Source organism: Chionomys nivalis, chromosome 9 (genome assembly GCF_950005125.1).
Source record: "Chionomys nivalis chromosome 9, mChiNiv1.1, whole genome shotgun sequence".
NCBI lineage: Eukaryota > Metazoa > Chordata > Mammalia > Rodentia > Cricetidae > Chionomys > Chionomys nivalis.
The window spans coordinates 33,849,725-33,875,977 of NC_080094.1; the positions used below are offsets into that span (position 1 = coordinate 33,849,725).

The 26,253-nt window shown below is 41.2% G+C and overlaps 1 protein-coding gene across 6 annotated transcripts in view; it reads right to left on the minus strand.

Moving 5' to 3' along the window:
• The window catches only part of Macrod2 (mono-ADP ribosylhydrolase 2), a 1,826,063-nt gene that overhangs the window by 143,236 nt on the left and 1,656,574 nt on the right, over nucleotides 1-26,253 (minus strand). For all 6 annotated transcript variants that reach the window (XM_057781066.1, XM_057781065.1, XM_057781064.1 and 3 more), the window contains exon 11: nucleotides 25,378-25,461. In XM_057781066.1, the coding sequence (XP_057637049.1) occupies nucleotides 25,378-25,461 (84 nt within the window). The remainder of the gene's footprint in view (nucleotides 1-25,377; nucleotides 25,462-26,253) is intronic.

The window sequence follows — 26,253 nt, forward strand, 5'->3', positions numbered from 1 at the left end:
GGGCAGAATCAGTAGCTTTGGTGAGTGTGTAAGTGGAAATATGTGGGAGAGATGATGCCAATGTCTATATGGAAATTCTGCATACTCATAAGAATTTCATTATCTAGCTGTAACAAGTGTTCTGTTTTCCTGGCACCAAGGTCATGTTTCAAGGTCAGCAGCAGACCAGATCTTCTGCAGCAAGCAGGGAGTAGATACCATGGGACAAGCCTGTCCCATAGACTTGATTGGTCTTCATATTACATCACCTTGAATTCCACCCCAGCAGTAGCCTGGGAAACTAAAGATGGGGAGATTGGAAGCAAAGGGTGACAGGCTGGTTTATCATCAGACATCTAGCAGGTGTATTTTAATAGAAAGAGAGGCGGACTAGATGCAGAATGGAAGCTCAGCAAGCATCCGGGGAGAAGGCTGCCATGGAGAGCAAGCACGGAAGCACGTGTGCTGCAATCAGGAGGATGCGAGTTTGGATAACCAGCACCTCTGTGAAAGGCTGAGTAAGGCTTAACAAGCCTGCAATCCCAGGGATGCCTGAGAGGCAGAGACGGGAAGCTCCTGGAGGCTCAATGGTCAGTCAGTGTCGCCAATCAGTAAACTCTAACTTCAGTTAGTTATGCTGGCTCACGAAGTAAGGCAGAGAAAGGTAGAGGCAAAGGCCCATATGTGCCTTCCTGTGTGTAAACACGAGTATGTGCACCCAGCCCTACCACATGCACACACACGCACATAGCACACACACTAAAAATAAGAAATGCGAAACTTGAGATACCATTTTTAACCCAGTGAAGTATGCAAGTGACAGTCACTCTTGTACGGTTGTGCTACTTACAGATATTCCTGGTTAGATTTTCTATTTTTTCCTTTTGGGACCTTGTCAGGGTTGTACATTTTGACTGATGGTTTGAGACAGTTGCTTCCAATATCTGTTCTCTTTCTGTCACAGATAGGAATATATCCTATTGCTATCCCTTGGGGCCTGCCTCAGCAAAACGGACAACAGCACACATTCTGTGATTTCCAGACTGATTATGGCTCTTTCTTCCCTGTCTCCAAGACCACACAATTTATTCTCCACCGAGCTGTGCTTCAAAAATCAGCTGTCCTTTTCAGTTTAGTATAAATTACTTTCATTTTGTAATGAATCTGTCACCTCTTCCAAGACTACTGATAACACTAATTATCCAGTCTTCAAACATACATACATACATACATACATATATATTATAATAATTCTAAAACTACTATATAAAGTAGGGAATTCTAGGCTTACCTGATCTCGAATTTACTAAAAATTCTCATTAGGAATATATTCCAAAAAGAATCATACTGGCGTCTTATTTTGGATTTAATTTTCTGTTTCTTTGTTTTGGGTCATTATATTTCCCCTCAATACTCTGTCTTTTCCCTATGTGAAGGCAACATTTGCAGTAACGAATCTTTTCCAGGATATAAATAAATCCTGTATCTCTCTCTCTCTCTCTCTCTCTCTCCTCTCTGTCTATATATATGTAAGGTGAGTGCTCTAGTATTGAACTTTACCTATGACTTCACTAACCGTATTTTAAACAGCAATTTGTCAACAGACTCAAGGACTAGGAAAAATTAGTTGAGGGTGGCCACATCAACATAAATATCAGAAACCACATCAAAAGACAAATAACATCTGCCTCTTCTTGCCTGGTGGTACCATGGGCCACTGCCAGTATGGGCAGCGCTGCATACATGAAATGACATATGGATCTCCAGCACAGGAATATTCTGGCATGTTCTTTGGTCTTGCTGCCAAATTGGTCAATTTACAGAAGTCTGCCCTTATCAGATGAACTCTTTTTGGATAACTGTAAAGGAATTCCAGCTGTCTCCTCTCCACAGAAATATGTTTGGTGAATAAAAAAAGAAAAGGCATCAGACTGGCTTGTGATCAATGAAAAACATCTCTGCAAGTACTGGCACTCATTGAAATGGCTTGCAGTTGCTTCATGAACCCCTCTCATGGATCCTGGGAAAAACTGATGAATGTGTGGGGCTCCTTTGGTCATATAGAAGTCATTAAATGCCCAGGAACAGTGCCTAAAACAAACAAACAAACAACACACACACACACACACCTCACTCAACAGCTCTTCAGCCACCCCCTGAGGAAGGAAGGGTTTTCGGACTTCCTGTCTTCTTTACAGTTTGCTTATGAGACTAAATCACCTCTCTCCATTTTCATTGCTGCTGTGGGAAAATTCTTGCTTTGATGGGACCAGCACTCCATTTGACGGGCCCTCCAGAAGACCTATACACAGTATACGGCCCTAGTTTTGAACCTTTGTGTTACAAATAAAAGGTTGTTTGTGGAAATTGTGAGCAACAATTGCAATAATGCTGTCCTGTAACTGCACATGCCAATTAAAAACAAATCAGGAAGAGGCAAGGGACTTTGCCATCACATGACAAGTATTCAAACATACACATACGCTCTCTGAACACTTCAAATAGATTGTGGAGTGTATAATCTGCTCAACACCAGGCTAAGAGAGGTAGGGTAGGATCAGGGGCACCAACAAAACCAAATCATTAGAGAAAGGAACATTACATATTTGAGGCTAAAGATGACCCTTTAAAGTCTATCTCATTAAAGCTAATTAAATTATACTTTTGCTCAGTTTTAGTTATAGCTGATAATTAGTCCTGTACAGAAAAAAGTTAAGAGGGTTAAATAAAGATTGAAGAGTACAAACAGATATGTGCCTCATTCATTGACCTTTTTAATTATTCAGTTAGACCCTCCTGCTCTTGGAAGAGTTGGCCAGTCTTGGCAAGGTTTACATGAAGCATCTCAAATTGAAAAATCTGGGGTGTTCTGGACTTGGAAATCAAATAGGAACGTGTCGTTACTTAGCTAGTCTGTCAAACACTAGTTTCTATTCACTGCTTTGAGTTTCTTTTAACTTCATCTCTTCCTTACCTCTGCATGCTATTATTAACCATGTATGCATCTTAGCAAAGCTTCTTTTGTAGCACATGGGCTACATAATACAGCAAAATTAAATGGCTGTTGTAATAAGAGCGGCAGGGCTGCGTCCCCGGCACCCGGCCGCCCGCATGGCTAGCTTATGCCCCGAAATAATTACACGGAAACTGTATTCTTTTGAACACTGCCTGGCCCATTAGTTCCAGCCTCTTATTGGCTAGCTCTTACATATTGCTCTAACCCATTTCTAATATTCTGTGTAGCACCATGAGCTGGCTTACCAGGGAAGATCTTAACCTGCGTCTGTCTGGAATGGGAGAATCATGGCGACTCCTTGACTCGGCTTCTTTCTCCCAGCATTCTGTTTTGTTTACTCCACCCACCTAAAGGCTGGCCAATCAAATGGGCCAAGGCAGTTTCTTTATTAGCCAATGACCTTCCTCCATCAATGGCAGTTACTTTTAATTTTAATTTGGTTTTAAGAATTTTAATGTAAGTGGTTTTAAAGATCTAGGATTCTCCTCTCTCTCTCTCTCTCTCTCTCTGTGTGTGTGTGTGTGTGTGTGACTGTGTGTGATCACACACGCAAACACACCCGATGCTCATTGTCTCCCTTTAAAAGGCAATTTGGTTCGAGACCAGCCTGGTCTACAAGAGCTAGTTCCAGGACAGGCTCCAAAACAACAGAGAAACCCTGTCTCGAAAAACCAAAAAAAAAAAAAAAAAATGGCAAATTTGACACAAGTTCCCAGCATCATAGAAAACCTCTCTGTGCCAATATTTAGTGAACAGAAGGAAGTGCTTAAGAACTGTCCATCCATTCGTCTCCCTGTAGTTGGAGGTTACTGCTATTCACTTGATGGATAGAAACTCAAAATGTGTTCTCGGAGAGGCCATCAGCTGCAGGTCTGTAATTCTTTCCCGACAGGACCACATTAGTCATCTTACCTACTTAATTTCTGAACCTGTTCCGTCTCCCTGAAGACATGAGAGAAATCCTATGTAAAATGTACCCAACCTGAAAGAAGGACTCCCAAGCTCTTTACCTAGAGTAAGATAAATTAGATCTGTTTCGGTCACTTGAGGAGTGTGGAAAGGAGGGGTTCTCAGTGAGCTGGGGCGGTGCAGAGACACACAACTAAAATACTTTTAAGGACAGCCTGCAGGTCTCTCTGAATGCTGGAAAGCAGTAGTCTGCAAACTGTAGCCTGGAGCCTTGGCTTAGCACGTATAGCTGGCAAGCTAAGAAGGCATTTTACATTTCTAAAGGGCACAAATAAAAAGAAAGAAGCACAGACAGACCATATATGGTCTGCAAAGTCAAGATTCCTTCCTATTTGATCCAAAGTGTGCTGACCACTGCTTCAGAGTGAGCTGATAAAGCTGTAGAAGCTGACTTAGATTAGGAAACAGCACACATGAACTCCTTGTTGCGGGGGTGACAGCCCCTGTGATGCAGGATTGACTTGGACCTCTCTAAAGACAACCTTCAGCCACCTCCTGTCTACCAGTGACATCACTTTCTGCAAACTAGCATCATCCCCAGGTTTTCACTGACTGCAAAACCTTAGATGGGATTAGAAAGGACATTTGAGCTTAAGTCAGTCAAAGGATTTATATTTGAGTAAACCTCAAAGGATCCTGGAGCAAGACACAGCCAGGAGGTAAGATGTCTTGGGACAGAAAAGAGGAAAGATGCTTGGGATAATGGTAGTTTTAAAAGTCTGTCCACAAAACCTTAGATACTCCTTCAAGAGAGGGAACTCTCCAATTTGTCTATAATACAGTTATGGATTTAGTTCTAATTAGCAGAAGGCAGCCAAAACCATGGTAAGCTACACTTGCAATGAGATGACAAAGTGACTGCTAACTCTGTCTACTACATGCTCCCACTCCCACTCCTCTGCTCTGGGGTAGGGGAGCCACCAGCCCGAGGTTAGACATCTGACATCAGCATAGAGAGAGGCCTATAAACCAAGGGAGTTAGCTTTCCTAACACCAGCCCATGAGAAAGTGTCTAGACTCAGGTGCCCACAAGACAGGGGCAGGGAGGCCGAGACGAGCATGGGTATGTGAAACTGAATAGACCAGGGACTTCATGTTATCCCTTCTCAACAGTCCGAAATGTGAAGGGTCTAGCCTGGACCGAACACATTTTAATACATTTTTGTCATTTTCCATCCTCCTGCAACATTGGTAGACTGCATCTCTCCATGATCAGTGTAGCTTACCACATCCTCTGAGAAATCCTCGTGGAAGCTGATTTTTATATTCGAAGCTCATAGCTACCTGATCATGCCTACAGAGAACTACCTTCCGGTGAAGTAAACTGCTCGCCCATGGCATTCTCCCTTCTCTCCCTACCTCATCTCCCACTTCTTCCTTTTCATCTTTAACCACCAGGTCACCAGTCTCTCTTCTGCCTGCTGCCATTTTTTCTTGGTCTTTGGGACATAGCTGCAGAGGACATCTGTCTGTCATTGCCTTCCTACCACTCTGATGCCCCTATGCCTTCAGCTCAGAGCTATACATGTGGGCACAACTCCCTGGGAGGGGCTTCCTCCTGTTTGCCCAAGTGGGAAAGAACAGGAACCAGTACAAGATGAATTTCCAACGTGACCCCTACTGGAGCCTGGCAGCCAGGGCTGTGTAGGTCCCGCCACTGCTTGTTGGGTTCCCATCTGTTGACCATTTCCTGCAACTTAGTGTGAAGCTGTGATGTAATAGAAATAAAATTTGGCCTTTGTCACCAGCTCCTGGTACAGAGTCCCCAAATCTCTTTTAATTATCTGATTGACAGGAGCATCTTCTGCTATTCCCAATAAGTTAGTTGAGTTAAACCCAAGTTTATGTTAATGAAGCGACTCTTGGTTAGGTCCCTGAGTAGTTTTAGGACATTGGCTAGTTACTAGAGGAACAAATCAAGTGACAAGAAAGTTACAACTTTCAATCCCGCCCCTTGACTTTTGGGGAAGGAAGGCGTTGGCAGTGATTTAATCGGTCATGCTTATGCCATGGAACCACGATTAAAGTCCTAAACACCATGGACCAGAGAATTCCTGGTTGATGGGTGCATGGTGGGTGGAGTCTCAAATCTGCAGAGACAGCATTCTTCCTGCCTGCCCCCAGGATCATTCAGACCCTCCCCCAGAAACTGTTTTACCTGGCTCTTTCTATTTGTCCTCTTTAATAAATAAGACAGTAGATGGCTTGTGCTAATTTTAGGAGTCAATGTTGCAGATTATTAGCCTAAGAGGGGCTGTAGAACATTCTTTGAACCAGCACAGTCCTGTAGCTGCTGTGTTAAGGGGGTGGGATGGGGTGAGGTGGGGTGTGTGTGTGTATGGGTGGGCAGAAACTATCTATGTTCATACTGTTCCTGGATAGGCGGTATCAGACTTCAGTAGAACTGTAGGAAAGTTGGTTGACGCTTATGAAGTTAGAAGATAGTTTAAAAGTCTAAAGCAAACAGAAAACACCATTCTTGTGATGTCTGACTTGGTCAAGTACAGAGGATTTGGCCTGAAGCCTGGGAATGTGAGATCTTTGTTTCCTCACCAAAAACCACAGTGAAGTAGATGCTATCTTTGCCTCATTTCAAATTTTAAATATTTTCATTTAACAAATTTTCCTGTTTTTTTTTTTTTTTTTTTTTTTTTTTTTTTTGAGAAAAGATAGCTTTGACTTTTTGAAACTGACTGCATAGACCACGCTGGCCTTAAACACACAAAGATACCCTGCCTCAAGAGTGCTGGGATTAAAGGGGCTCCACCACCCCTATTTAATTAAAAATTTAATAAAAATGAGGATTTAGACTTGGCTCATATTTGAATACCACACTTTCTTTGCAGCATTAAAAAAAAAAAAACCACAGTGACACATCCCACATCCTTTGCTGTTTTGCATCAGCCTGAAATGACCTTCACCTCCTAAAGGTCATTGTTAATACAAAGGACAGAAATCGCTGTGAAGCAGATTGAGCAAATCCCAGATCTCACTTGCTGGGGTCATTTCCTATCCCAGAAAAGAAATATTTCAAAACGTCAATTCTACAGGAGGCACCAGGCCTAATTAAAGAGGAGGCTGAGGTTCCCGGCACCTGTAGCCATCATACGCTGCTGTGGGAAACTATGTGTTGTCAACTCACACAGGAGTCCTTTATGCAGGGAAGAATCCTTTACCCAACGATTTTTGTTAGTTAATTCCTACCCTTTGTCCCAGGAGCAAGCAGCACACTTCAGTCAGGAAAGCTGACTTGTGGTTACAGGCACAGCACTAAAAATATTTACTCTAAGGCAGTGGTTCTTAACCTGTATGTCCAGAGCCCTTTGGAAAACCTCTGCCTCCAAAAATATTTATATCACGATTCATAACAGTAGCGGAATTACAGTTACAAAGTAGTAGCAAAAGTCACCACAAATTGAGGAGCTGTATGTTTCAAAGGGGTGCAGCTTTAGGAAGGTTGAGAACCACTGCTCTGAGGGCTTTCACTTTCAGAGGAAATATAGATGAGATGAGAGTCTGTGTTACTTCTGTGCTCTGCTCAGCTTTTTAGTCTTCCTTCCTTCCTTCCTTCCTTCCTTCCTTCCTTCCTTCCTTCCTTCCTTCCATTCTTCCTCCATCCCTCCCTGCCTTCATTCCCTCCCACTCTCCCTTCCTTCTTCCCTCCTTCCTCTTCCCTTCTTCCTCCCTCCCTCCCTCCCTCCCTCCCTCCCTCCCTTCCTTCCTTCTTGTCTTTCTTTCTCTAATAAACCCAGTCTAATTTGATCAGAGTTGAATTTTATAGTAGAGAAATCCATGACCCAGAAAATGAAGACATAGCTGGCTAAAAGCCAGCGATACCTGCCAGTTTCTACATAGAAATCCAAGCCTGTTCTGTAAACCTGGGAAGAAAGACACAGGCAAACAAATGCATGCCCAACTTGTCGGGTCACAATTTTCAGGAGACTGGGTTTTATTTCTTTTCTCAGCTGAAACTTCGCTCTTAACTCATAAGGGCTTAAGGGCCTTTTGGCTGGCACCTGTTGGAAAAAAAGATGGCAGATTTACTGAAGGGAGAGGAATGGTAATGGCCAGAAATGGCTACACAGAAGAAAAGTAAAGGTAAATACTTTTAGGAATAAAAGACACATAGAGAATTAATCATTTGAGTATAATTTTTCTGGGAGGCCAGGATCACTTCCTTCCTGCCATGGGCATAATTGTGCTGGATTGAGTTGGACTTTAAGTCTATACTCAAGAAATTAGAGAAAAAGGAAAAAAGTACTAAGCATTTGTTTTCTGGGCTTTCTGCTGTGGGTAAGCAGGGAAATGGATCTCTATTACCCGCATGCAGCAGTGGTAATCATTATAATTGAGATGGTAGCTGCCGTTTTTAGGGTTCACTATAGTTTCATATGCCAGATTCCATGCTTCCTCTTCTCTCTATATTTTACCTTTCACCTTTGACCCAATCCTTAGACAGTAAGGATTTTCATTCCTGTTTTACAAATGAGAAGACTGAAGCTTAGAGACACCTACAAAAGCCTGCAAGTTGCTCAAGTGGCGAAGCTGAGATTCAGACCTGGATGCTCTGAGAGACTGGCACAATGCCACCGCCACTGCCTCCAGAGAAAACTTCTCCCAATTAATTGGATGCATGAACCCGTTGTCGAATAATTAAAGTTTATGCAGAATTTTATTTCAAACTAGAATTTAATTGGCTATCTGAGCACAGCGTTCTTTGTGAAACCGGTAGTATTTTCCATTTTAAGGTTTTATTTGTTTCATAGTCCCTGTCCTGATAAGTACCATTTGTATCACAATAATCCTTTGAAGGCATTTTTGGTTGTTAAGACACAATGTTTTGGTCACATTTCGCCAGTTCTTAAATTTTCGGTCAGTAGTACTAGACTCCTTCAGACTTGTCCAGATCATAGTTTATACCTAGAAATACACTAAAATGTCAATGAATACACTTTAAAAGGCAAAACCTTAAGAGTCAGCTTCCTAAGACATAGGTCTTAACATCAAAATCCATAAACTGGCTCTTCGTATTACACCCAATGTCTGTCTCCTGGGATGTATCCATAGGGAACCGTGAGCAACAGTACTGCTGGGAAGGGCCCTCATTACTGAAATGTGTTGCTAGTAACTTTATTACCAGATGACAAGTTCCAGCACTCCCTAATTTAATGGGCACCAGACGAGGAAATCCGGCACCTAAACACCAAGGGGGAAGTAATTCCCTGTGGCTGCCAAGGCATAAACATCTAAAGACAGAGTTACCATACCACCCAAAGAATTTCGGAGTCAACTGGAGCTCAGATTTCCCCAGTGCCCGGGGTGGCCCTGAGAATGAGGTCAGTCATAAGCAGTACTTCTGGCGTTCTTTTTAACCCACCATCAAATAGTTTGGAAATACAGGATGACATTTAAAGACCAAACAACCAAAGTTTAGAAGCATAGTTCCATGCTGCCTTCCAAATGTGATCTCTTGAACTCATACTTTCTGCTCTCAGGCTCCTCCCAGAAATGCATTTTTTAAATCTTCCCATGCGGACTCAACCCAGACATCAGAGTCATGACCTGAGCCTCTCATGTTCTGCCTTTACTTCCTCAGGCGGCTCCTCGCTCCCCCCACCTTTTTTATTTCACAGTTCATGCTCCATTCGCCTTAACTTGACAACAATAGTTCAGCACGTTGCGTTTGCCATTGGGTGGGTCTAACTTTTCCATGAATCTGAATGTAATGGATCATGTTTTCTTCTTTTGCTATACCAGACCCAGAGCTGCCAGGAGACCCAGCCATAGGCAGAACATTGAATACCCCTGGTCACAGTGGTAGGGTCAGGGGGTAGACGCTTGACCAAATTTGGCCAATCAGAAATAAGAAAACACAGCTTCAGCAGTTGCACTGAAGCCATTGGGAAATAACAGATTGTTCTCTCTGGGCTAATGGGATGACTACTTGAATTGGTTTTGGCCTTAGAGAGGTAGACTATCTGCATCAGGATTTTTCCAGAGGTGGGCAGGCAGAGGACAAAGATGGAGGCAGAGGACAGAGACAGGAGAGACCTGCAACAGCTGAGTTTTCTGAACCAGTGCCGTGTGAACTCTTTAGACACTGATTCCTCTAGAAGCCATTAAAATGATTCTTCTGTTCTTGAATGAGTCTCTTGGCCTACCAATGCTTCTCATGCTTGCTTGCTCACCAGTAATACATTGGACACTAGAGGAACATCACTGATCTACAAATCCAGAGTGGTGTATGCAGTCTCACATACTCACGTGAGGGCTCCAGCCATCATCAGAGAGGGCCTACTAAGTGTAGCCCTGGATATGATGACACTGTCTAAGAATGTCCCAGAACTGTTCTGGGATTGCCTCTCCGCTGGCTTCTCATTTAATTTCTATCTCCCATTCATTGGATCTAGTGCTGTTGTGGTATCCATTCTGAAAATCCATCTCTCAGAGAAAAAGAGCAGAGTCTCTCTCTCTCTCTCTCTCTCACACACACACACACACACACACACACACGTACACAATACACACACGTACACACAGACACACCAATCCCTCTGACTTGACTGCAACACAGTCTCCCATTTCCTATTACTTTGCTCATGGCACACTCTGGAAAGGCAAACTGTATTCACACGAGGAGACTCGCTCTTGAAATAAGCCTCCGGGCCACGGAAGACTTGAAGCTCACGCGTGATTTAGTAGAGCTGCACAGACAGCAGAGTGTGACGGTCCTCTCAGCAAAAGCAATGAATCTGGAGTCAGCTAATTTTGTGGAAGAATGCCTTTAAACCAGAAACACAAATGAGGAGTCGACGGCTGTATGACTGGGTTTCAACCTCTCACAGAACCAGGTGCAGGGAATCATCCAGACCGTAAGATGAAATCCTTCAGTTAACAGGCTTCAGAGGCTGAGTGAGGTGAGTCATCACTGACAGGAAGACACAGCTTTTTTTTTTTTTTTTTTTTTTTTTTTTGCCCAGGCTTACCTCACTGTGATCTCTCTCCTCTGTCTGGTCTGTAGACTCCGGACTTCACATCTGTGTATCTCAACTTACTCTAATTTTGAGGGAACCAGTGTCTCCTTCTGAACTCATCCCACTAATGTTATTGACTTAATTGTATATGTATGGTAGACACTGGAGTAGGCTGTGTAGTAGCAGTACATGTTCTATGCCTTAATTTTTGTTTGTTTGTCATTTGAAAATGCGGCTTTGCTAGCCTTCATCAAAAGTAGGGTCGCTATTTCTCTCCCCTAGAACCCAAGAGTGTTTATTAACCACCTCAAACAATAGAATGAAAATATACTGGGTAGTGATGTTCTAATTTGCTTTTTATTGCTAGAAAAAAAAAACAGGGCCTAAAACAACCCAGAGAGAAATGGGTTTATTTAAGTTTACAACTCTTAGTCCACCGGGGAGGAAAGCCATGGTGGGACTGAAACAGAGGCCATACAGGAACACTGTGACTCTTTGTGGCTTGTTCATTACTTTCTTACAAAGCTGTGATGACTCTGCTTGGTGGTCCACTTGACTATACCTGGAACTAAACCTCCAAATGGAGGCCACACCTGTGAGGGATGGTTTTGCTAAACTGGAAGTAAGAAGATCCACTTCCGACCTATATCTTTGAATTAGGAAGACACACCTTTAATCCAGATATTTTGAGCTGGGAGAAGACATGCCTTTAATCTGGATTTTGAGACAGAAAGACATACCTCTATTTTAGGGCCACACTTAACTGTTGGAAGAAGGAAGCTTTTGCTCTTTGCCTGTTTGCTCTCACCTTGCTAGCACACCCATCCCTTCACTGGCATTACAACTTACTTCTGCAGGATTCCAGCATATACTGAAGATTAACTGAGATAGCCAGACTTGTGAACTGAGCAACTACTAGATCTTCTGACTTTCTGTTGATAGCTAGCCTTTGTTGGATTAGCTGGAATGCAGCCTGTAAATCATTGTAATAAATCCCCCCATATATTTGTGTGTATATATATGTACACACACACACACACACACACACACTACAAATTTTTTTACTCTAGAGAACCCTGACTAATACAACAACCAGGAGCATTTGTCCAGGTCTGGCACCACCCACACTTGCCTGGGCTCTTCTACATCAATCACTAATCAAGAAAATGCCCGCCCCCCCAGACTTGATGACGGGCCAATTCAATGGAGGCATTTTCTCTAATGAGGTTCTCTTTTTCCCAATGATTTTACTTTGTGTCAAGTTGATAAAAATCCAGCGCAGATGGCTATGAAGGTCACTTGAGTTACCGACTCAGAGGCACATTTTGAAAGACAAACATAGCAGCTAAGTAAAGTTTAAACCAAGGGAAATATTCCTGCCAGGAGAGAGAAGGGAGTCAAGTCAATATGTGGTTAATGTGAGGTTCCAAGGTCAGGTTCTGGGATGTGGTGATGATGATTCCAACAGAGAGAGAACTTCCAGGGTCCCAATGGGAAATGTGGGTATATTTGAGAGTGTGAAGAGTTTATCAAAGGGGAAATTTAGGTGATGTACGTAGAATGGGGGGTCAATGAAGCTTTATGAAGATCCATAGAGCTAACAATGAAGGGAGCCATTACCAACATCAGCCCTAGAGGTGGTTCATCATAACTGAACAATAGCTGGACCTGCAAAGGGCCACTTTCAAGTTGCCTAAGGAAGATGGTGTTTGCCGGCTCAATGAGGAGAATAAATGCCATGTGATCTTCTCCTGTCTCCAGTAGTCTTTGGCAAAAAGTTCCCACTATGCTGACCTATGACTTCTAAATGTGAGCCGGATATTTATTCATCGGCAGGGTAACACACACACACACACACAGAGAGAGAGAAACAAAACAAAATCCTTAATTACTCCTTGCTTCACACCCACCAAAAGACTGAAATATAAAAACACACACCACGCAAAAAGTGATCTGGAAGCATATAATCCCAATATGAGAACTGTGGTACCTGCCTACACACACATACACAGACATACAGAGAGTTACAGATACAGAGAAAGGAATGATATAATGAAAATATTTGATTATGCATGAAGATTTCCCCAACAAAGAACAAAATTTCCAAAATAATCCTCCTTAGGAAGCATGAAAAAGAATGAAGAAACTGGTTGAACCATTCAAAACTGGAAGGAGAGCGAGTCCAGTAAAGGGGTGGGTCACCAGCTTCAAAATACAAAGCAAGTTGGAGAGTGATTTGGAAGCACAAACAGAGGGATTGCCCGTGCAGGCCTTACTAAAATACATTTTGATCTCTATACACAGAACTAGACAGTTGTCTCATCCAGAGACTCGTCAACCTGGCAGACTGCCCAGCAAGAAATAGCAGAATTGATTCCATATCACAATGGATCTTGCTGTGGGCTCAGAGGATAAAAGCATTTGCTGCCAATCCTGATGACCTGAGCTCAATCCCTGGGAACCACATGGTTGAAGAAGAGAACCAACTCCTAAATTGTCCTATAATCCCAATATGAGAACTGTGGTACCTGCCTACACACACATACACAGACATACAGAGAGTTACAGATACAGAGAAAGGAATGATATAATGAAAATATTTAATGAGCTTTGTCAATGTAGAAATGACCTTTGTCTCACACGGATTACCTTTACAAAGATAGAAGTTGTATCTACATATATTGACATGGCTACATCTGCATATATGCATTGATCATTTGTTAATTTGCATAATGGTCATCCAAAAGGCTTTTTATGGAATTGGTTAGCCATTTTGGCAAGAAACTGCTTATGCCTAGACTTCTTGATGGTATGCTGTATGAACTGGACATGGAGGACCCACAGAAAAATGACTGCTGAACTTGCCTAATGGTGAGATAGTCTTTCAGGATTCCTGCACTTCCTGTTACTTAGGTAATATTATATCCTTCTGGAGTCTTTGATGGAACTGAAGAAAAAATAGTTATAGTTTTCCTTAGTTATTATAAAAGATTAAATAGAGTTTTGGAAGTTGCTTACAATGTACTTCCTGTTTACTAAGGTAATATTATATCCATCTGGAGTCATTGATAGAGTTGAGGAATAGATAGTTATAGTTTTCCTTATTTATAATAAAATATAAAATAGATATAAACACTGTGACTGTAATTCTTGCTTAATACCTGTTTTGTTATATGTAATTTTCCTTTGTTAAAGTTAAAACCTTTTTTAATTAGACAGAAAAGGGAGGTCATGTGGGATTCCCCTCTGTATGCTGTGAATATGTTTTATTGCCATTGGTTAATAAAGAAGCTGCTTTTGGCCAATGGCTTAAGAGAGTAAAGCCAGTTGGAAAGTCAGGGAGATACCATGTAGCTGTCAAACGTGACAGATGCCCCAGAACCTTACCAATAAAACACAAGCCTTGTGATAAAATATAAAATAATAGAAATGGGTTAGTTTAAGATGCAAAAGCTAGCTAGAAATATGTTTAAGCTATTGTTCAAACAGTATTGAAATTAATGTAGTTTCTGTGTGATTATTTTGGATCTGGGCAGCTGAGAAACAAACAAGCTACCCCTGCCTTCAATTGGGGAAGTGAGTATAGTGGTGATTTGTGTTTTCCAAGAAGACCATGTAGTAATCAGAGGGCATAGAGAAGGCTACATCTTGTACACTGATTCTCCATATTTAGCCATCAAGGCCAACTGATAATGTTTTTTCTATAATGACCCCACACAACTGCCATCCCAAAACTTATTTTTGAATACCCATTAAGGTAGGGACACCTCTTGAAGATTTGACGGATGTCAAATCTAGGGCAATAAGAAATCATGAATCCATAAACAACATAAAAATAATCAATTAATGAAAAGTTCAAAAAGTGATGTGATGTTTGCATAATATGGTTTCATTATAGTCTCCTGTAAGATTCTCATCAGTTACAGAGCCTGAACTAGCTACTCAGGTAGAAAGCCTCTTAGACAACACCATAACCTAATAAACATTATCTTAATGAGACAGACTAAAGTCAATCACGTCACAAAACAGGCTATGAACACCCCTACACACACACACACACACAAAACAAACAAACAAACAAACAAAAAACCAAACCAGTCACTTCTGAAAGAGGAGTGCAAAGATGCTTAAGTGGGCTCCTGTCATGGAATAACAACAGATAAACATGGGCTAGAAATACCATGCATTGCAACTGTCCTACACTGTTTAATAGTGTCAAGAATCCTACAGTCAAATTATATCAGAAGAACCATTCTAGACTGGAGGGCAAGGACACATGACATCAGGGTAGGGTCCTTAGCTCTGCAGAGGATATTTGGTTTATAAAGAATATCACTGGGGAACTGATGAAACCTTGCTAGGGTCTAAAAGCAGCACTTTATCAGTATTGGTGCTCTGGTGTGTGTGTGTGTGTGTGCGTGCTTGCACGCATGTGTGTGTGTGTGCAGTGACATTCATCCTTACAAACACAGGCAGAGACCAGAAGCTGATGTCAGTTACCTTTCTCAGTTGCTTCTACAATCTCGGTTTTTTGAGAGAAGGTCTCTTACTGAATATGGTGCTTGACATTTTGTCTAGGCTGGCTCGCCAGCAAGTCCCTCCCACAGTGCTGGTGTCACACAGATGTCGGGGATGGGGATTTGAACTCAGGTCCTCACACTGGCACAGCAAGCTCTTTACCCACTCAAATGACTCCGTGCCCCAGGCCTTTGATCTTTTATAAGAGGAATGCTTATGCTCCTATAAGATCCTCAGTGAAATATTTCCAGATGGGGGATGCCAGAGGCTTGGCAACTGACCCTCTGATTATCTAGAAAAAAAAAGTTTGTTTTTGTTTCCTGCTTTATATTTTGCAATTACACTTTCGGATTATCAGGAACTCCTAGAAGGAATGGTGTTCAGTGTCAAGCTACATGTGCTTCCTGATTCACTGAAGGGAGGGCATAGCTGCAAAGCCTGTACCAATGGCATTGGCCCATTGGCCGAAGTGGCTGCCTTAGAAAGAAGGAGGAGCAAGTCTCCAGGGAAGAGCTGTTTGCAGCTGTTTAAGAAGTGCCCTCCAGGACCACCCTGACTTTACCATCTCCTTGTTTCTCTCCATTTTCTCACAGACCATGTGTCTTTCTTCTTCCTGCCAGGGCAATGGTTGTTAGTGCTGAGTGGAGAATTCTCAGAATGGAAAAATGACAAATGATCTCAGCGGATCTGCTAGCATCTGTGCCCAAGGAGAAGAGTGTACCCTGGGTTTTGTGCATCACTCCTTCAGGCAGAGTGGTCCCTGGGAGTGAGCTTATTCCCTAGATTGCCTCTGAAGGCTCCAGAGCAACAGGTACAAGGAAGGACAGCCATGCTTGAGCTAGCCCTCAGGAGACTGTGGTGTGTGGCCAGGTAATTCTGATGTGGGTGGACAATTCTAAGGCTCTCTCTGGTACAGTAGGAAAGATCAACTCTACTGCAATATAAACTGAGATTATAAAGTACAACCGCAATGTGAAATTCCAATACTGTTTCTTTTTTTAAAAAGTCCTCTTTAAAGACAAAACAATACAAAACTTCTATCTATTGAAAAGTTAGGAACCAGTATTACAAATCCTCAAGGTTCTATTGTCATGGTGCCACCATTTTGTGTGTGTGTGTGTGTGTGTGTGTGATTACTCTAATGCTTCATCCCCATAGCTAAGAAACAAGTTTTCAATGAAACGAAAGTGAATGGATGCGAACTTCATCCTTGGTTCTATATTAAAGTAGATGAACTGAAGATTTAAACAGACATAGTCCAAAATAACTCAGAGGCATCTATACAACTTAAAAAAAAGATACCTTTAAAATGATTATAAAAAATGCTCTGTGGGAATCTGTTCAATAGGTATTTTTTTTGTTCTTTTATTAGCTAACTTTGGCCAGGCGGTGGTGGCGCACACCTTTAATCCCAGCACTTGGGAGGCAGAGGCAGGCGGATCTCTTGTGAGTTCGAGACCAGCCTGGTCTACAAGAGCTAGTTCCAGGACAGGCTCCAAAACCACAGAGAAACCCTGTCTCAAAAAACCAAAAAAAAAAAAAAAAAAAAAAGTTTATTAGCTAACTTTGTATCCACTTAGATGAATTCTTCAAACATTGACTGGGTTTGGTTGACAGTACCATATGGTGACTCACAACTCTCTGTGACTCTAGTCCCAGAGAATATAACCCTCTCTTCTGCCTCCTACAAGCACCAGTCATACAGGTAGTTCATAGAAATCTTTCCAGACAAAACACTCATATATGTAAAATAAATAAGTTTTAAAAAAATTAAAGAGACTCTTTCCCATCTCTTTCCCATCTGTGCCCAGAGATTGTGGCTCTATGTGTTCTCAGAAGCCCATGTGGCCATGAAAAGCGTGATGCAGAGATTTTGAATTAAGATTATAAATATTCACTGGGAATGCAGGAAAGAGCTCAGAAAGAATTTTTTATATATATTTGATATTGATGTAGATTTTTCAGAGTTTTATATCTAAGAGATACACCAGACAAGACTAAATGGAGGATTATACTACATTCTGAAGTGAAAAAAGTAAGATTTGGAATCTTGTTTCCTAGTGAGGTCAGGTTTGTTTCCACTATCTATGCTAGCTTCCCTCTCTCTTGGGGAAGGAGATGAGGTATATGGTGGACATGAGAGTGGCTGTGTCACAGAACCCAGTGATTCAGTTCCATAAAAATGGCGAGACCTTCTGCTGCTCCAAATATGAAAGGTAATATTATGTGCAGAGAGTCCCAATACAGCTCTTTTTTTTCTGGGATGACTGCAGCCTGAAACTGCCTCCCTTCAGAGACCTGGGATCCCAGCTTTTCTGTGTGTGCATCTGTCATTTTTTCATTCCCCTGTTGCCCTAGTTAGGTCAGTTTCAAAGCCAGGAAGGTCACAGTCCATCCTTCTTCTTTTCTTCCTTTGATTATTTCATCCTTGCTTCCTGAGGTTGGCAGTCATGAGTGACAGCAACTTTATGACCATCACTTACTAGGGAAGGTGCTGATTGAAACCAACAATGTGATAACAGGGAAACACCTTTCATGGGGGATGAATGCATGAGAATCCATAGTATCCATGTCACTTAAAATAATTTCCACACTCAGCTATTTTTGCTGCTGTTGTTGATAATTTATAAGGTGGATACAAAAAGAGGTTAAGAATTCCTACAAAAATCCTTACAAAATAGGGTTATAACATACTATGGTAAAAGTCATTTAAAGCTTCTGGGGTTACTTGTTTATGGATTTTTTTTTTCCATTTAATACTTTCAGACCACAATTAAGCATAAGAAACTAAAATCTGAGAAAGTATAGTCACAGAGAAGGGGAAACTACCCCAGTACTCAACAAAAGGGTGTGCATTGAATGCTTGGAGAAACTCCATCTGGGTGGCGAGCCCTCCGCTGACATTTTGGAGGAAGGATGCTGTGAGTACCTTGGTATCATCTCTTCCCCCAGATGCAGCGGATCCCACCCATTCTGTATTACAGGTACATTGAGACTTCAGGAAGCACATCCCTCTCTGTGGAAGTCACTTGGCTTCACAAATATCTTGAGAGGGCTTTGGAGGATACCACTGTAGAGTTCTATCATCTACCCTTGAGAAACACATAGAGAGCAGGACTGAGGCAGAGGAGAGAACCTTGTTTCCCCCATCTTACAGAAACTGGAGAGCTGAAGGGTTAACGGTGACTGTCTCAACAGCCAGGCTTGATTGATAGCCATAACCCCAGGCTGCTTGTCCTTCCTTCCCTGACCTAGTCTGTGCCCTCCTTGAAGTTTTAGAGGTAGTAAGTGAAAGTAGAAAAAATGGTACTGTTCTATACACTTGTGAAAACGTTCAGCTAAAGAGCTTTCTTGGGAAGCATGATTTGCAGGGGAGATCTGAAGGAGAGAACAACGGGCTGGGAGAAGGTTTATTTTGAACTAATGCAGTGGCATGGGGGAGGGGAGTGCTGAGTGAATGAACTCAAGGGAAATATGAGAGAAAGCCATTGACACAGGAGGCTGAGACCATCCGTTCTAAACATTAGTTACAAAATATTTTGATCGCATTAAAAGGAGCCTCAAGGATTAATAAATAAAATAAGTGACTTTTTGTGGGAGGGAACTTTCCTTGTTTGATATTCAATATGCTTCAATGCACTATGCTGGGTAATTTCTATAGAGTATCTTGTTGAAGTCTGTCTGTGATCACAAAAAGCAGGGCCCATTCCTTCCACTGTAGTGCATGGGAACACAGCCCTAGGTTAGAAAAACTTCCCCAAAAGGGAACCAGAGTTTGAAAAGGCAGAAGGTCTGCCCATATTTTACTTAGCTGTTTTTGTATAGCAGGGACAATACAGATATCTTATCACCCTACGTGCGATACCTCCAAACATGAGGGGGTGTGGGGTTAACAAACAACACTGACCATAGACAAATAAAACTGGAAAGCCTCCTGTTCAAACAAGACCCATGGCTCCTCTCCCCTGGCAAGCTTGGCTTTCACACTATAGAGATTATCACAATGCTGACGTTTTCTAAATTTGATTTGGAATTTGAATGCTAATCCTGCATCATGCCCACAGCTGCACGGAATGGGGAACTGTGGAGGACACCGCCATACACCAAGTGGATTGCTGGCTGTTTCTGCCGACACAGGAAAGCTCCAAGTGCTCCCAGATCATGGGTTATAGAGAGCAAATTGAAAGCAAGATGGCGGTGTCAGCATTTACTGAATTGGAATTTTTGCCACAGAAATTTAGTTTGTTTAAACGCTTCGTATCTTAAAGTCTACAGGGCGACACCAGCCTTTTCTTCTCGAGGAAGCTGCCGTCCTCATTTCTGCTCCTTCAAAGCTGGTCAATCACTGAGCTCCTTTGAGTGATGGCAAAGGCAGAATTATGACTGCCTGATTTTACCCTTCACTGCACTTGTCAAAGAAATTAAATTAAAGATCATGCTTATGAATATAATGCATGAACTGCTGCATGGCATTCCGAGCGATAGAATGCCCCTTCCACCCAGCCACTCAGCAAACAGCATGTCACACAATACTCTAATACACAGAGGAGAAGATGGAACGGAGAGAAAATTCTGCCTCTCAGGAAAGATGAGGTACATGTTTATGGAATCAGAAAAAAAAGCTCAGTAAAAGTTAATAACTCTAATGCTTACAGAATATTCAAACTAATATCATACTTTCTTATTCCCAAAAATGTTTCCACAAAGAATTTTATCTGACTAAAGAGATTATTCACATTTTAATGTGGTCTATAGTGCTGTTTGAGTTAGGGTCACAAGAGCAATGGTTCCTGAAGAGCAAGCATTCCATGCACACTTGCAGATGGATTTCCCTGAAGAGACAACTGCTGAGTAGGCATCATAATAATAGGGCATTTGGCAAAAATATGACAGAAAAGTGACACCGGCCTAGTAATTTGTACAGAGGAAAATATGCTTTTATTTTATAAATTTGTGTATATAATGCAAATAGGCTCCAATATTACATATAATCTTTTATGTTTTTTTAAAAAGTCTTCCCCTCTGCCAAGATAATTTCTTGGTTAAATTACACACACACACAACCACACACACACACACACACACACACCTATTTCTCTGTGTGTACCAGAAAATATGTGTGTATATTTATAGATAAGCCTGCATTTATGTTTTTATTAGTATGTCTGTGCTATTTTATCTAGCATCCATCTTTCTTTTTTCTTCTTCTTCTTCTTTTTTTTTCTTTTTTTTTTTTTTTTTTTTTTGGTTTTTCAAGACAGGGTTTCACTGTGGTTTTGGAGCCTGTCCTGGAACTAGCTCTTGTAGACCAGGCTGGTCTCGAACTCACAGAGATCCGCCTGCCTCTGCCTCCCAAGTGCTGGGATTAAAGGCGTGCGCCACCACCGCCTGGCTTAGCATCCATCTTTCTATTAATGTTTTTATATGACTCCTGACTACATAACTGAACTGACATTGTAGCAAAGGCTCCTCTTAGACATCATCACAGAAGGAATTTGAATTTAGTTATATGTAAGTCCGTGGAGGCATCGTCTAACCCAATGGTCTACACTGGAGAATGGCGCTGCTAGAAGTGCTAGCGCGCGTCTGAATGGCCTGGAAGGTCGCAAACAACACGATTACTCACCCCAGCTCGGGTCTCTGAACCCACTGACTTGGAATGATGTTCTAGCGTGTATGCATCAAAAATATTCCCTGGTGATGCGGCGTGCAGATTAAAGTCCACTCTGAGGACAACTTGAGTCTCAGTAATGTAAGGCATAGAGAGGTCATGCTTGGTCAAGAGTAGAGTGGAAAATTTTCTCCTGCCAGTTTTAACATTTTATGGAGTTAACGCAACTGCTTGTGTATAAACATTAGCAAATAAAATGGTAAGTCGGATAGGTATTTAAGGTCTTCCTAAACTGGTATCTTCAGAAATTTCAAAGAGCCAGATGTATGTATAAAGGAGTTCATAAACCGACTACAAAAGTCCCTACAAATGAAAGTCCAAGAAAATGCCAAGAAGAACCTGAAAATGAAAATTAACATAAGCTCAACCTTACAGAAGTGAAGGTCGCAGAAGCAGACATGCGCAATGAAAACGGACATAAAAGCAGACATGAGCAGTGAAACCAGACACAGGCAACAAGAAGTTGTAAGTTAAGAGACTGTTGAATTAAAGAATGACTAAATGTATTCTCAAATAAAACTTTTTTTTTTTTTTTTAAAAAAAGCAGGGGGTTACTGTAGTGAGAAATTAAGTGAACTAAACATCACGTTGAGTAGTATTGGAAAGAAAATTAGAAAACTTAATAATAGACTTGAAAAAATAACCAGAAGGTTTCTGAAAAAGAGAGAAGAAAAAGGGAGTGTGTGTGTGTGCATGTGTATGAATGTATATGTGTGTGTGTGTATGAATATGTGTGTGTGTGTTTATGGGGGGCACAACATGATTAAAATTCAGAAAGTAATGAGGAATAACAGAAATAGGATATTATTTTGGTATTTATTTGGTGAGGAAAGGAGTGTGGAGTTTTAAAACAAGCAAAAGACGCTGACCCCCCCCATCCCGAGAAACTCAGGAAATGTCAAAGGAATAAAGAGAATTGTGCACCTAACCACATCATATTGAAACCAGGGAACACAAAGGCACAGAGTACCTTGTGAAAGCACTCAGAGGGAAAAGATAGTGAAAGAAAACAACAGCTAAGTGGGAAATCACTTCTCAACCATCAGAGAACAGGTACAATTTGAGAGAATTAGCTTTGAAATGTCATAGTGTAGCCACCAGGTTCAACTTTTTGTTCAGAAAAAAAGAAGTGAAAACAAAATCAAGTTAACTACATTTCTCAGACAAAAAAGCCAGAGAGATTTTTGCCAAGGAGAATCTACATATGTAATTTTGCAAGTACTGAGGAAAAGTGTGTGAAAAGCATTTTCATGACAGCTTTCCATAATAGAGTCAATTCTTCCAATTATTTTGTCAGAAAAACATATCAGAACACAACCATCATTAATTGTGGGTTATGGTTTTATAAATATGTGTGCATATACATTCAGATGTGTGTGTATATATGTACATATATATAAAAGAATTGTTTCCATGATGTGTTGGCTTCTAGGTATATTACCAGATGCTAGAAGTTCAATTAGTGATACTGATAATGATAATATTGGTATGGTATTGGAATGGATTGAATCAGAGTCTTCTCTGGTCATGAGCTGTCAGGCAAAATAGTATTTTAAAACTCTTTGCATTAAAAAAAAAAAACACGTGGAAAGGTATATTCAGAAGCTGTTTGTTTTTGATGCTCAATATTTTAGTAAAACATTTAGCAAATTAGTATTGCTTCAATTAAAGTTAGAATGATTAATATTTTTTCTTGCACAAAACTAGTGCTGGGGTGCACAATGGCTCAACATTTAAGAGCACATGCTGTTTCCCAGAGGACCCAAGTTTGGGTACCAGCTTCCATGTTAAGATGCTCATTACTGTATCTACAGATCTGGTAATCCAAGACCTTTGGCCTCTATGGTAGCTTCACTCATGTTAACTTACCCACACACTAGCATGCACAATTTTAAAAATATTAAAAATAATTTCCAGAAGTCAGAGGGGAAGAGGATTGCATATGTGGTGTCATTTTTGAAAGAAAAGAAATAATGACATGAAGAGACGGAGTGGATGTGGGTATGTTAAAGAGACCTTTGCAGCCTGTGCCTATAAAAACCATGGTACAAAACAAGTTCTGAATTAGTCTGATTTCTCAACACAGTTGTTGTGAATAAGCCACACTAGAAAAGCCTGGTTACTTTGTTTTCTTTCTTCCTTTCTGAGGATATGATCTGCTAGTCCTCATCCCTGTGAGGACAGGAAGTCAAGCATGAAACTGAGGAAGAGAAAAATGCCACAGGGTGTTAAGTGGAGGGACCTATAAGTAAAAATGCCAGAAGTATTTGGAAGGGAGGTAGGGGAGAGGGAACACTAAGCTAGAAACTATTGCAAGCTGCAAAACAGGAGAACATAGCAGAAACAAGGTGCCGTGGTCTACACTGCAATGTGCCCCTGGCCCAGGAATAGTATTCAGCTTGCAGGCACGTAAGACAAATGGCTGATTCTCTGAATTATGAGGGCAGTGAAAATTGTGAAGAATGCCACATATGCGTGCAGGTACGTACATTATTGTCATAGACACACAGATAAGTAAGAGTCATATCCTGATTCATCAAGCCCTGCCTGTCAGATTCACTTCTTTTTTTTTTTCACCTCTTCTCTGGGGTTTACTAATTTTTATTTGCCTTTGAGGCTGTCCATGTTTGTGAAGTGACTAGTATTTACATATCACCATGATGCCACCGTCAGAATGTCCCTGATAACAAACATAGCTCTCAGACATTATGACTCAGTGCTAATTCTCAGATCACATGTTTGAAGGGGGTGAAATTGTACCACTGAGTCATACCAAAATTAGAGGATGATGTTTCTTGAACAAAGCAATTTAAGGAGGAAGTAAAAGTCACTTTAAAGAGTCGCAAGGAGTAGCTTGGAAGAATAAGTCACAGTATGTCTACATTTCTATTGACAATATACCCCAGCTCTGGAAAATCACCTTCAATGGAAACAATGCACTGGTTGGCATCCATCTTGTAAGGGGTAGCCTCTCCAGGAAAAACAACTGGGGTTTTGCTCCTAACTCTTCACAAGTTTGACCTTCAGAGATCCCATAGAAAAAGATGCAGCAGTCACACTGAGAAGGGTGCACTTGCTAGTTTCCTCCTCAGATACTAGCAAGGCTTGCCATCTGATGCTGGGCACAGCCTCCGACCGCCACCATGGTTCTACGAATTCTGTAAACACATCTAAACACATTTCAGTGAGTGAGGACAGTGCTTAGCCTCATTCATTCCTAACTGAGATAGTCATAAGAGTGACAGTCATCACTAACAGAATGCTAGACCTCTGTTAACAAGCTAACCACTTCTTCTTCTTCTTCTTCTTCTTCTTCTTCTTCTTCTTCTTCTTCTTCTTCTTCTTCTTCTTCTTCTTCTTCTTCTTCTTCTTCTCCTTCTTCTTCTTCTTCTTCTTCGTCTTCTTTTTAAATATATATATATATATATATATATATATATCACAATGATGCTGCAATCCGGAAGCTACACACCGAAAACACACCCACATTTGCCTTTCAAAGACAATTTGCATGATTGTAGGCTGTACTCTCTACTAGAGACAGCATCATTCCTTCTGAAGCCTGAGCCCAACAGGACTTCCCCATTCACTGGAAAGTGCACGTGTACACTGACCGCTAAAAAATAGAAGAGAGATGTTTGCAGCATCATTGCTGAGGTTTGCTTCTGGGAACCCTGAAAACATGTTCATGTGAAAAACAAATGATACCAATAAGACAGTAACCAGAGAACTGTTCATCGTGTATAGGCCTTGACCTTCAGTTCCTCATGGTCTGAAGACTTCTTAGTTTTAATACAACTCACATAATTTCACTTTATAGAAATGAAACTATGTCATGTAAAGAACATGACTTTTAAAACATATTTGGTTTTTTTCTTTAACAACAACAAATCTGATTTCTCATATTCACATACAAGTTATTGAATATATAAGAAAAGCAAAATAGGATTGTTCTGTGGCATTTTTTTAACCCTTAAGAATATGTAAGTGTCACCAGGTGGTGGTGGCACAGGCCCTTAATCCCAGCACTAGGGACACATAGGCAGGTGGATCTCTGTGAGTTCAAGGCCAGCCTGGTTGACAAGAGCTAGTTCCAGGAAAGGCTCTAAAAGCTACAGAGAAACCCTGCCTTGAAGCAACAGAACAAAAATAAAACAAAAAGAAATCTAAACGCGAAAGGTATACACATACTTTACAAAGGAAATGAGTTTGTCTCCATGGCATAAGTTTTGAGAGGAAGCAGGACTTACCTTCACTGGAGTCCTTTGAACTTTCTGGTTTCTTTGCTTTGCTCTTCTTGTGAGGCGGGGAAAGGCCTTTAGGCTCAAGCCCTTCTGGAAGTACAAATTTAATAATTCTTATTTAAATATTTACCAGTAATGTCCAGAATGTGTTAAAGTTTAAATATATTCTTCTTCTTCTTAGTGACCTCACCCACCACACGCACACACTTACTGAGCCTTAACTACAGATCCATCTGTCATTGTGGCTGAACTAAATCTTGGCAAGAAGCTCATATTCTCCATTCTATTACATAGACTTAAACTTAAGCTCCAATATTTTTCTGTAGACATCATCAACGATTCATACAAATGCCAAATCACACACAAGTGCTATCTTAAAAATTGGGTAATTCTCCATAAGAGCAGTCCAAAGGACTCTGCTCTAAATTTCAAGGCTTAGCAGACACCATTATGTCTTTCATCTTTGTCCTCAAAGGTCGGAGAAATGAAATACAATGTCACCTCACTTTTAAGGTGCCTGGGGCTGGGAAAGGTTCTGCTTCTACTGAATGGACTTCTTTTGTATTCTAGAATCTAAGGAGCACTCTCCTATGTCCCCAACTAATCTATTGTGTTCAATGATTTTCTTAACATTTTCTTAAGTCTACCAGCAGGGACTAGAAAAGACTGGAGGGCGTCTGGAGAAATAGCTCTCAATCCACCCCATCTGATTAGAACGTTTGCCGGCCTTGAGTTACAATTTCTTCTTAATCTTTCTGCTGAGCTCAGTGTTGGTGTCTTTTGCCTTTGTTGTCTCACATTTTTGGCTTGGGGTTGGATGTCTGGATGTCTTCTGTTTGCTTTTCCATTCCATTCTCAACCAGTTAACAACTCTTCCTGGAC